Raw genomic sequence first — 13,626 nt, 5'->3', positions numbered from 1 at the left:
GTTGGTAAAGTTTCTTGTGTAGCTTGTTAACCATCTGGGGTCTGAGGGTGTTTTGGGCCCTGGAGAAGTTTTGAAATGCCTTGACATTTGTGCTTTTTTTCAGTTGCTTAAAAACATATTAATGGCTAAAGTCTGATAACACTGTATTCAGCACAAACTGGGCTAAAATAATATGTGAATAACATGTATGTACTTGTTTGTATTTGTGAGAAAATAAAGTTTATGCATGGTTTTTGAAAAAACAAAAATGTTAAGTCACTGAAATAAGGCCATATAACACATGGTAAACATTTGTTCACAAGCCTTTTGAGAACTGGATCTTGTAGCCTAGAGTTTTTGCTACAAAAATGATGTGAAAACCATCCTGATCACTCATTCATACAAAACAATATAGTCATTTAACTTTTGTAAGACACTTTTAGTGTTAGAAAGGCCATATGCAAGGAGGCGTGGATGATCATGGATATTAATGTGATTCACACCTGAGGAGACAAAGACCCCTCCCCTGAGAGAGAATGAATGTGAGGAGACTTAATGATTGAATGTATTGTTTGTAGCTTATTCACAAAATCAAGTTTAAGTTTAAAGAAATATTCTGACTATACATTTTCTTTACATAAAGAATTTCTTTACATTTTTAATGTTTTTAAAAGAAGTCTCTTTTGCTCAGCAAGGCTGCATTTATTTGATCCAAAATACAGGAAAAACAGTGATATTGTGAAATATTTTTACAATTTAAAATAACTGTTTTCTATTTGAATATATTGTAAAATGCTATTTATTCCTGAGATCAAAGCTGAATTTTCAGCATCATTACTGCAGTCTTCAGTGTCACATGATCCTTCAGAAATCATTCTAATATGCTGATTTTCTAATATGGGCATATTTACAGCACATTTTACACATTTACACCCAAACAGATATTTGCAAGCACAAGCTTTGTTGATGATAATGAGGCAGCATAAACACTAGTTAAAATATAATCTAAACATTCATATTATTTTTATATCATATTACATATCATATTTATATCATACATCATACAATTTAAATACCTGCTTTAGCCGAAACAACAATTAAATGTAACTAAAACTTGCCTATTAGGACATATTTCAAATTTCAATACCCTGAATACTGGCTGGCAAGTCTGGAAATAGTCCAACTAGTAAAATATGTACATGTTTATATAAAATAGCATGTCAACTAATATGTAAGTCAAACTAAATGACTTACTTATCCAAAATTGTATCCTCGGCTGGATCAAGTCACTCTTCAAAATGCAAACGTTCCTCGTCGGATTCCCGCTCTTCTTCTGAGGAAAATGTGAACTTTTCGTCACTATCCAGGAGCTTCCTCAGCTGTGTAGCATGCCATCTTCCAAACGCACAGAAAAGTGAATGAACTTGATGCTTTTTAAGGCATTGTTGGGGGCTTTAACCATTTGCATTGATCACCTCAGCACATTACTGTATGAATAGCACGCTCTGCTGGTGGGTGTGATCAAATTAGCAATAATTAGCTGAGCCAGGAGAAACTGTACATTGCTTTGTTTCATACAGATTACATTGCAGGAGAATATTTGTTTTAAATTTGAATTGTTTTATTTAAAAGTAGACATTTTAAGCTTTCTTTAGACATATGTTTCATGTTTGTCTGATAAGTATTCGCGGAGTTTCACTTCATTTTTGTGACGTGTTTCAGAAAGATGCTCGCGGTGACAGAGACGGCTGAAAGTGCACCCTGTTTATTTTCTTTATTTTACAAAGCACAAGGTTTTGTTGTTATTGTGAGTGTACACAAATAAAAGTAGACCCTTTATAGTCTTTAATGATGACTTACACTTATCTGTATGCCCAAAAATGATGGCATATTTTAAGTTGTTTCCGCTGTTATGAGGAAAAATTCCAGCAGAACGTGCCAGCGCATCTGTCGACCCCAGAGGGTTAACCTCTTCAACTCGGGAGCATTTTTGTGCTGCCGCCTGCAATTTTTCACACTCAAATTTAAAAGCTCACCATTTACACATACTGTGGATTAATTGCCAAACATTGGTCCTATTTTTTCAGGAACTCCAATTATTCATAAATAATACTGTATATGTTTAAAATCTTATGATAAATAGAATTTAATTGTTGTCCGAACTTTGTTAGCATATAATTCTGGATCTGTTCATTCCACCTCCCTCCAAAAAGTCTTATTTTATTCCACTTTTTTCCATCACAAAATGCCAATCTGAAATAATGTATTTTAGCCCTCACAGATGTGCTCGTCCATAGATACACCGCCCCATTGTTTCATTGAATATCTCAGCCTCTGAGTGGACTATAAACTCAATCTAGGTGTCATTAGAAAGATCTGAGATCCTCCCCTTTGCAATGATGTATAACATAGATGATTTTTATCATCAGTAGTCGATAACTTATATTTCCGATGATTTGTTTAGCATGCTTTTTCTTCTGAACCACATATTTGTTCTGGACATCTAAGATATTACATTAGATTATTCACACATGCAAGCTCACAGACAAGTAAAAATGGCTCATTTTTTAGAAAAGCAAATAGAAAGTTTTTAGCTATTTGTGGCTTACAGCAGCAGTGATCGGCCCATAAAAGAGACGTTTGTATTTGATGTCTTACAGAAATCATATTTCACTTTGTGATTCTTTTTAAAATCTTTCGAACTGTGGTATTAGGGCAACAAAATAAACTTTAAAGTCGCATTCCTAAGAAAGAGATCTTTCATTTGGCATATGATTTATTTCTATTGAAGTGCCATTTGAAAGACTTTTATATTCATATTAATATTTCTATCACATGACCTCTAGGTGGGGCTGCTTTTCGATGCTTATTTTTTCAGGCCTTATTTTATTATTTTATGTAACTTAAATGCAGAAGTGATGATTACCTTTGAAACTTTCAGATTCTTTCAAACGATACCCCATATGCCTGACTTTTGTATTCGGAGACTTATATTATTTCGTGACATAGTGCTCACTGTTGGACCTGCCGGCGAGTTGAAGAGGTTTAGATTATTAAGAAGCCTGGTGTGGAAACCAGCACATAAACATCCTCTGCCTCTGGCCAGCAACCACAACGTAACATAGGCTAGTTGTCAGCTATGCTCATCTTTAAATGTATCTCTTTTAAAATGCTGCTGTTACAATTATACATTCTGATAAACATTCTTTGATGCCATTGCATTGTGTCTCATGCTGATTTTTAAATGTCCCGCCACGGGCGTTGCGTTTTCAATACAAGTTACAAGTTACAAATAAAGAGTCAAGTTAAAAATAAACCCACTTTTTAAGATTCGAAACCCCTGCACCCTCTGCCATTCCGCCAAGCTCTTTTTGAACACAACAACGTGTCTTAAAAGTTCCTCCCTAAAGGCTTGAGTATACTACACAACCACTAGGTGTCACACTTTTACCGACACACTCTTACATTTGATATTCTCCAACTAGATGGAATCATACAAGTAGTCTAGAGGGTAAGAATTTAGAGTCTGTACCCATCATATTCTGTATGATTTTCTGTGAAATGTGTCAACCCCAACTGGCCCAAAATCTGTGGGCTGGAGCTGACTAGCACCGACGATCAACAACAAATGGGGGCTAAAATTTGTGTTAAAGAAACGTGATGAATGTGTGTTCATCAGATGAACCCCAAATCAGCCTAAATATACTGGACTTCCTTAAGACTGATTAGTCAACTAGACCACTGACTAGTTAATTTAAAAAAAATACTTTATGTAGTTGTGCACATCCCTAGTGTGTGTTTGTGTGTGTAGGCTCTGTTGTCTACTACAGTTATTAATCTAATAAATGAACTGCAGTTGGTTGAGTGTCAGGGAATGATGGAGGTTCAGGTCTTGGGATGTTTGTCTATAATGAAGTTTATAAGATGGAAGTGTGTGTGTGTGTGTGTGTGTGTGTGTGTGTGTGTGTGTGTGTGTGTGTGTGTGTGTGTGTGTGTGTGTGTTGGACGTGTGTGTGTTGAAGCAGAAGCTGGGCAGGATCAGGCCAACTGTTTGTGTGTCTATGTGTGTGATGAATAGTCCCTGCCACCAAATGAATAGACCGCAGTGCCTGCCACAACTGATAATTGCATTAGGCACTGGAAGCAAGGAGCAAAGACCCCTGGTAAATAAGCCAACCACAATTCATCTTGACCCAGTAGGCCGCACTCTCACATTCACTCGCACAAGCGCAAATGTTCACAACTGTGAATTTAGGACTGGTGAGCACACCAGTCAATTCCCCAGGCATGGGACATGCTAACATGTTTCTCTCTCTCTCAGGTTGCCTGATGGACAGGCTGATGGGGGTCCTGGAGCTGCAGGTAAATTACGTAACCTAGAGGAGCAACTGATCAAAGCTAAGGAGAAGATCAACTCTTACCGCAGTCTGCCTGCTGATGGTGTGTTAACACAAACACACACACACTTTTAACTATCCATAAATGGTGACATAAAGACGTCTGATGTTTTTACATTAAGCTAATTATAAATACAGACTCTAACTCTAACCCAAACCCTAAAATAGCATTTCCCAACCTTTTTTTTTTTTCGTATGTTCCTCCACAGCCTCATCAGTATGGCTCATGTACACCAGAACACACACCAGTATTTCTTTTAACTCGTATTATACTGGATGTCATTTATCACTATCATCAATATTAACAAAGGGCATAGCAACCATTATAACTGGCTCTTTTCTAGAAATTTCTAAGCTCCCCCCACTTTTTGAGAAATGTACATTATATTTTAACTTGGACTGTTGATTTAACACATACATTTTGTGCAATTAATTATGTAAAAAATAATGTGTAAAAAAATTAACACAATTAATCATGCCATCTGACCCGTACGTAATTCTAGTGATAGACTGATATATCGGCCAATATTTGGCCATTTCACGATTATCGGCATCTGCAGATAACAGTGTTTACTTGGCCGATTAACAGAAGTGTTATCTTTCCATTGTGTCAGTTCCAAAATCTGCCAATAACATTTTCAATGGATAGTCAACACTTTCTGTTTTCAAGGTTTTTTCTTTTCAAGTTTATGCAAATTTGAGTAAATATTGCATTAAATAAGTGTTTGTTTCACTTTAGAAATTTTCTGTAACTCTGATTTACTGTTGTGAAATTGTATTATGTTTATCGGCATTTATATTGGTCATCGGCCATCCTGCTCTCTAGATATCGGCATCGGCCATTGAAAAACCTATTTTGGTTGACCACTAGTAAATTATGTAATAAAACTGTGTTTTCCTTCCTTTGGAGCAATTCAGGCTTAAAGAACATGTACCTTCATGTTTTTACAAGCCGCATCAGTAGGGGGCAGTCAGCCAACTTACTGTAACGAACCTCACAGGATGAATGCCTGTCACACAGGAGGCGTTCTTGACAGCTGGAAAAAAGCACAACAGAGTGCAGGGATGAGACACTCGAGACACGATTTTCAACTACTTGTAACATGACACAGCATCTTAAAAACATGACATTTGACTATGAGCAGTGAGATTAATCAAAAGAGTCCATCTGACGATTATGTACATTTAAATTAGCACAACAGGACAGATTGAGGAACACAACTGCAAAAAGGATTGCTGTGTGTATATTAGGGGTAAAACAGTTCAAATTTCTCACAGTTTGGTTTGTATCACGGATTTAGGGTCACGGTTCGGTATTTGCCATGTTCAAAAAAAATAATAATCTTACTGCCAAATACAAAGTAAGAATTCTCTATTTGGTAAAAAACACTAACAGGTTTGCCCTTAATAAAAATCATTGTTTTACAGTAACCATAGTTTAACTATGGTATTTGTAGTAAAAACATAGTAACCACAAAATCAACATGGTTACTGTCATGTTTACAGTATAGTATAATCATGGTTACTATATGGAAACTACAATATTCCTGTTGTAAAACCATGGTTACATTGTATCAGTACCATGATATTTGCAAAGAAAACCATGGTGACAGCAGTCATGGTTACTACAATATTACTATAGTAAAACCACGGTTAATTTTCATTAGGTTCTTTAACAAAAAAAAAACTAAAAAACTTTTCTCTAATTAATAAATCAACATTTTAACTTAATACCTGCACTATTACGGTACATGCATTGGCATAAAATGCATTTCAAACTTTATATATTCAATATTCGGAAGCTGTACATCGCTATAGAAGGAACTTTGCTATTAAAATGGATACAAGGGATGTTATGACGTGGCTCGAGTGTTTTAATCATACGCGGAAATCACACATCTTTGTCAGCAGAGTAGGGAAACATATCATTGGCAATGAACACCCCAATCGCTTTAGTTATTGTTTTATGCCTGTCCGAATTAGCACTGAGTGCCTGTTTAAAAACGAAAGGGAGTGTGTGCAGTTTCAGCTCATCTGCGGCACTCTGCGTGCCGCGTGCTATCTTTCCCCGGTGATTTCGGCGTAATTACCAGTATACAGCACTCATGTCGAGCGATGTCTGCAAACAGTGCCTGTTTTGTAAAAGTTTTGACCATCACTGTTGTAATTGACTGCAAAAAGAGATTGTTTCCAGTCAGGAGACTTGAATAACACAGGGGGCTTCTCTATCAGCAGCTCGTTTTTCTCCACTTGCCATTTTCAACTACACACAACGCTCGCAGTGATGTCATCAAGTTGACCCACGTGAAACACAGGCGGAGCGTATCCATCTACAGATCCATTCAGGTGCATTAGCAGAGGTTGTAACTGTGTGTGTCTATTTGATGCTTTATTTTCTATGTATATTTATTTATATATACATACTGTATATACACTCACAGAGCACTTTATTAGGCACACTGTACACCTACTTATTCATGCATGCTGTTATATAATCAGCCAGTTGTGTGGAAGTGGTGCAGTGCATAAAATCAGGTATATACGGGTCAGGAGCTTCAGTCGCTTACATTTCTCTATGGATTCTTTTAAGAACTATTATGATTCAGACCTTGCAAAGAAACTTGTATTGAAAGATGGAGCAGTGTCACTTATATTGGACATTTAATACTACATTCTGTCAGTGTTCGTTTGATATGAATGGAATTGTATAGTCTGTTGTTTTTAATTGCAAAATAAACCATGTTCAAGACTCCAACGTGGTATTACCAAAGATATACATGATTGCTGACGAAACATTGATGTGGGATAAAATTATTTTATTATGTAAGAAGAAAGCATAGCGCAGAGTGCAATGAAACACAGTAGTATAGTATACGTTATTTGCTGCCTCATCTGTCTCGTATTGGCTAGTTGCATATGACGGCCATGTTTGATTTCTGGTTCAGCAAGTGTGGTCATAGCCACTTCCGGTTTTGCCGGGCGCTGGTCCAAAGACAATTGAAAATGTAATTTTATATGAACATTTTCTGTAAACAGAAAAAGGATTTAAAAGGTATTGTAGCATTGCAATGAAGACACATGAGGCCAATCTCATAAACTGTTGTGTTTATTTTAAGGCTGTTGTCGGTCACAGCCACACTGTAAATGTTTGGAGAACCAGTGCTGAACAGTGCAGAAACAGTGCTGAACCCCTTCTGCCCACAGTCACCCCCTTGCACTCCCTGGTTGGGTCATCCCACACATGATCTGCACATGAAACATTCAGGAACAGCTCTCAATGCAAGACATTACAACCCATCAAATGCATAACACAACATATTTCTCTTAACAGTTAAAACTTGCAAGTTTTTATTATTTTATTCTTGGAAAAAAACAGTTCAACGAGTGTTGGTGGGGAGGTGTTTGAGCTTCAAAGAAGTTAGCCAGTCATAACATTATGGGCATGTATATTGAAGTCTTATAGGGGATGGCACAGAAAACCGAGCATTTCAGACAAAGTGCAAGAGACAAATTGGGAAAAGATCATTTATTACTATATTATGATTATGTTTTTTGTGCAAAAACCTTTACTAACATTATAAGTAAACCTCAAGGAAAATAAGTGACCCCTTGAAGTACCTCTGGTTGGGAATCTCTGCTCTAAAAGAAAGGTTTTTGCATTGTTAGAAAAAGTAATGCAAATAAAAAAGAAGAAGAATTGTAAAAACATTATTTACTTTATTTATGAATAGCTTTTTTTTACCATTGAGGACTACTCCAAGGGGAGTTTTGTCAGATCGAGCTAATGTCTGAGGACAATTTTTGTCCCCACAGTATACAGTAGCTAAGTAAACACATAACAGTGCTGACAGCTCTTCTTCAGCTGCTGCTGTAATGGCTTGCTGGTAATGCTGACTGAAGGAAAGATGAAACGTGTGAAATTAATAGGAACCTTTTAATATAGATGAAAAGTGTGTGTATGTGTGTGCATGCGTGGATATGCGTATGAGTGTGTTTGGACTGAAGGACGGTCATATCACTACAGGGAGTCTGTATAAATGGTCCTCTAGCCATCCTTTGCCTTCCGTGTACTGTTCATACACAAGCATAGCTATCTAAATGAGGACATACTATAGACTTATTAAAAGCTAATTATACAATAAACTAACCTTAATCTTACCCTGAAAACAACACGGTAACACGTTACAATAAGCCTCTATTTGTTAACATTAGTAAATACATTAGATGTATCAGGAACTAACAATGAACAGTATTTTATACAGCATTTATTAATCTTGGTTAATGTTAATAACCTAATAATCGCTTTTATGAAATCATGAATACATATCCCTGGATGTCCCAAAAGGGATTTTTCATTCCCAAAGTAAAGCTAAGTAACCCAACACACAAACACATACATAGGTAATAAAAAGTTTTGTGGGCCAGCAGAAATGGCAAGAATCATGGAAAACGTATGTTGTTAAGCTTTGTTCTTATTCCTTTATAATATCACTAAACACTCTCACACACACATCCTCTATGGCAGGTTTCTGGGTCAGCAGCTCTTATAGTATTGCAGGGATCTTTTGTGTGGTTGTCTTCTCAGGAAGCGTTAGTGGAACAAGATACAGAGAGATCACAGGCATGTGTTGGGTTGTTTTACAGTCACTGATACCCTTACTGACTTACAGTACACTGCGTTTTAACCTTAAACAAATTCACACAGGCTACAGCCTGCAACACACACACACATACACCTTTAAACTGTTTGTAGCATCTACACACATGCACAGCATACACAAACCAAGATCGCTATGTACAATATGTGATATCTACACCTATATCCTCTCAGGGACCATTAAGTGTGATTAAATGTCCTAAAATGCTATTTGTAGCAACATCTTGAGTGGTGCTCTTTGACCAATGTAATGGCAATATACTGTATGATTGTCACATATTCTCCATGTTTGCATTGACTTTTATGTTGAAATTCTTGTTTTGTTCCTGTTTCCTGTTAGTTTTTGTAGTCCTTTGTAGTTTCATTTTATGATTGGTTTTCCCCTGATTGTTTCCACAGGTGTTCCTTGTTCCCTTGTTTGCCCCTGTGTATTTAAGCCCTTGTTTTTCCTTGTTTTCTCTGTCAGTCTTTGCATATATTATGCCTTACTCTGTACGTTTGCGCACAATGTTTTGTTTCTTTATGTTCTGAGTTATCTGGTTTTCTTTGGTTTATTAAAGATGCTGCATTTAGATCCTCCATTCTCTCCTGACTTGTTACAGAAAGACTGACCCTCCAAAATGGATCTAGCAGTGTGCTTTGTCCAGTTGAGCCGAGCGAACGTACTAATTAGAGAATACTTTCATCTGTTTAGCACTGTTGCCAGATACACAGGATTTACCGATTCCCACTTGGAAGTCCTTGTATCAGATCGGCCTTATAGCTCACAAGTGGAGGGAATTTTAGAGACATTCGCTCCAGAGGAACCTCGTTCCTCAACCTCGGTTCCGGATTCCGAATCTTCCACGCCTCAGCCTGTTCCATGTCATGTCACAGCAACGCCTCAGCCTGCTCCATACCATGTCACAGCCAAACCTCAGTCTGCTCCATGCCATGTCACAGCTACGCCTGAGTCTGTTCCACGCATATCACCACCAAGTTTAAGTCTACTCCACGTCATACCACAGCCCAGCCTCCCACGGCCCTTGTTTCCAAGTAAAATTTTCCACCACTTATGTCGGTGCGTAGGGTCACGAAGACCCTTCCTCACAGCTTGTCAGTACTCACGCCTGCCACGGCCAACGAGCCCACACCCACGCCTGCCACGGCCAACGAGCCCACGCCCACGCCTGCCACGGCCAATGAGCCCACGCCCACGCCTGCCACGGCCAACGAGCCCACGCCCACGCCTGCCACGGCCAACGAGCCCACGCCCACGCCTGCCACGGCCAACGAGCCCACGCCCACGCCTGCCACGGCCAACGAGCCCACGCCTGCCAAGGCCAACGAGCCAACGCCCACGCCTGGCAAGGCCAACGAGCCAACGCCCATGCCTGCCAAGGCCAACGAGCCAACGCCCATGACTGCCAAGGCCAACGAGCCAACGCCCACGCCTGCCACGGCCAACGAGCTAGAAGCCTCGTCCGTCCCAGAGCAGGCGTTGCCAGCCTCGTCCGTCCCAGAGCCTGTGTTGCCAGCCTCGTCCATACCAGAGCCTGCATTGTCAACTTCGGCCATCTGGAGGAGGAGATGGAGAAGAAAGGCTTCTGGTCCCAAGTCTTCCCGTGTACACGACCATGGAGGTCGTTCCCAAGTCTCCGCCCATGCCCACGACCACAGAGGTCGTTCCCGAGTCTCTGCCAGTGTTCACGACTACAGAGGTCGTTCCCGAGTCTCCACCCATGCCCACGACCACAGAGGTCGTTCCCAAGTCTCAGCCAGTGTTTACGACCACAGAGGTCGTTCCCGAGTCTCCGCCCATGCCCACGACCACAGAGGTCGTTCCCGGGTCTCCGCCCATGCCCACGACCACAGAGGTTGTTCCCGAGTCTCCGCCCATGCCCACGACCACAGAGGTCGTTCCCGAGTCTCCTCCCATGTTCACGACCATGGAGGTTGTTTCCCAGTCATCCAGGACTCTTTGTCTCGAGCCTACCATGGCTTCACCTTCCTTGGCTTCGCCCCGCGAACCTCCCACGGCTCCAACTTCCATGGCTGCGCCCAACGAGCCTCTCCTGGCTCCGCCCCCAGAGACTATTCCCCCCAGCGGCTCCGCCCCAGAGATTATTCCCCCAGCGGCTCTGCCCTCTTCTCCAGAGACTATTCCCCCAGCGGCTCTGCCCACTTTACCAGTAATTCTTCCTACAGCAGCTCCGCCGCCTAACCCAGTCCCTGTCCTGTGGCATTCTCCCAGGCCTCCTGATCTTTTTATCGGCCCTGTGGCCGCCTACCAAGCCTCCTGATCCAGTCCCTACCCGGAGGTGGTCTTCTGGATCTCCTGGTCGCCCACCTGATCTGCTTTGGTCACCTTGGTCTGCTGGCCATCCACCTGATCTGCTCTGGTCACCTTGGTCTGCTGGCCGTCCAACTGATCTGCTCTGGTCTTTTGAGTCTCCTGGCCGTCCGCCTGGTCTGCTCTGGTCTTCTGGGTCTCCTGGCCGACCGCCTGATCTGCTCTGGTCTCCTTGGTCTCCTGGCCATCCGCCTGATCTGCTCTGGTTGCCTTGTTCCTCTGCCCCCCTTGTGCCCCCCTGAACTGCTGGTTTCCCCTTTTCCCCCACGCCCCATGGACAGTTTTTTTGAGTGTCTGGAACACGCTCTTAAAAGGGGGGCTCTGTCACGTATTCCCCGTGTTTGCATTGACTTATGTTGAAATTCTTGTTTTGTTCCTGTTTCCTGTTAGTTTTTGTAGTCCTTTTGTAGTTTCATTTTATGATTGGTTTTCCCTTGATTGTTTCCACAGGTGTTCCTTATTCCCTTGTGTGCCCCTGTGTATTTAAGCCCTTTTTTTTCCTTTTTTCCTCTGTCAGTCTTTGCATGTATTATGCCTTACTCTGTACGTTTGTTCCCCGTGTTTTGTTTCTTCATGTTCTGAGTTATCTGGTTTTCTTTTGTTTATTAAAGATGCTGCGTTTAGATCCTCCATTCTCTCCTGACTCGTTACAATGATAGACAATACAGTTTAATCAAATAATGAGGTACTGTAAATTAGACATGCATTAATTGCTAAAATTAACATTAAAATTAACACACAATGTGTGCTAAATGTTCACTCAAAAATATTTGAAAACAGAAATTGTACACTATCCACCCTTAGGAAAAAAGTTTTGTGGTGGTACCATGCTACAGCGATTGTATCAGATGGTAATACCTTGGTACTTTTGATAGCATGGTACGATTAACACATTCATATACCATGGTATTTACATGGTGCACGTCCAAAAAATCATGGTATTTCCATGCTACCATGCCCAGTGGCACTTTTTTTGTTAGTGCATTGACAAGACTGTAGATTTTGGGTCCGACACATTTGTTAATCAGCCAAGCAAGTACAGGCTAATGTCAAAAATCTCAAAATGGCCAAATATCAACTATTTTATTGACCTGGCTGATATATCAGTTTATCATTAGTCTTGAAATAATGTAATATGTGAATGTTTGTGTTTGTTCATGCAGGCCCAGGAAAGGACCAGGAGGAGCTGAGGAGGAAGGTAGAGAATGGCGTGAGGGAACTGTGGTATTTCATACGCAGTGAAGTGAAGAAACTTCCACTGGTGGAGACTGGAGCTCTGCAGAAGCATGCTGACACTCTCCTGCAGGAGCTGGGACACCAACAAAGGTTATACAGTACACACGTACTTATTGATTCCTCAATGTTGGGTCTACCAATAAGTGCTGCCATTCATTTTGAAGTGAGAAACACGTAATAATGTAAGCTTAACAGTTAAGGTCCGGGTATACTTAGTTTTTCAGTGTTCCGGATTGGATCGCGTCAGGTTGACTGCGTTGTCTTTCAAAGGATACTCTTTTAACCGCGGGCGAATACAAACATGTTTGACGCATGTGCACTATGACTGCTTTGATACTGTTTTAGTACAGTCAACTCTGGCACATGCACCGATGCGCACAGACGAGGACTGTGCGTGTGTAGAGAAAATATGCTGATGACAAAATTTGCGCCACGCATACTGTGCACAGAGTATTCAGCACTGCAAAGTATACTTTGGGCTTTAGACATAGATTGTAATAACCATTTAGATATGCAAAAACTTATATATAATCCATTAATAAAGCATAAATATAATGAATACTAATGAATATTAATAATTATTATAAAATGGTAACACATTACAGTAATATTGTATTTGATAACATTAGTTGACTACATTAGTTAACATAAACTAACAATGAACAGTACATTTACATCATTTATTAATTGTGGTTAATGTTCTTTTTAACATATACTAATACAGTTTTAAAATTACAATTGTATACGTCAGCCTTAGTTCATGCATTGTGAGCTAACAATGAACATTTGTATTTTTATAAATGTGATGATGAGGAGTGCGTGGCAGGGCCGTGAGGGTAAAGGGGATCTGGAGATGCCAGTTTGAAAGAGAGAGACTCACGTGGCCGTGCTGCATGTGTGTGTGTTTGTCTTATGTTTTATATTGTTTTAACAGGGTTCCCACGGATCCTTAAAGTCTTAAAAGGCTTTGAATTCATAAATCTAAAAACAAGGCCTTAATTGGTATTAAAATGTCTTAAATCAAT

General features: G+C 40.2%; 1 protein-coding gene across 2 annotated transcripts in view; it reads left to right on the top strand.

The window, feature by feature from the left end:
- Positions 1-13,626, top strand: part of LOC127455140 (alpha-(1,6)-fucosyltransferase-like) — a 185,795-nt gene that overhangs the window by 134,510 nt on the left and 37,659 nt on the right. For both annotated transcript variants that reach the window (XM_051722753.1, XM_051722756.1), the window contains exons 4-5: positions 4,301-4,419; positions 12,529-12,691. In XM_051722753.1, the coding sequence (XP_051578713.1) occupies positions 4,301-4,419; positions 12,529-12,691 (282 nt within the window). The remainder of the gene's footprint in view (positions 1-4,300; positions 4,420-12,528; positions 12,692-13,626) is intronic.

The sequence above is a fragment of the Myxocyprinus asiaticus genome, chromosome 17 (assembly GCF_019703515.2).
Source record: "Myxocyprinus asiaticus isolate MX2 ecotype Aquarium Trade chromosome 17, UBuf_Myxa_2, whole genome shotgun sequence".
NCBI classification, from domain to species: domain Eukaryota; kingdom Metazoa; phylum Chordata; class Actinopteri; order Cypriniformes; family Catostomidae; genus Myxocyprinus; species Myxocyprinus asiaticus.
This window is presented reverse-complemented; position numbering and strand designations above follow the sequence as displayed.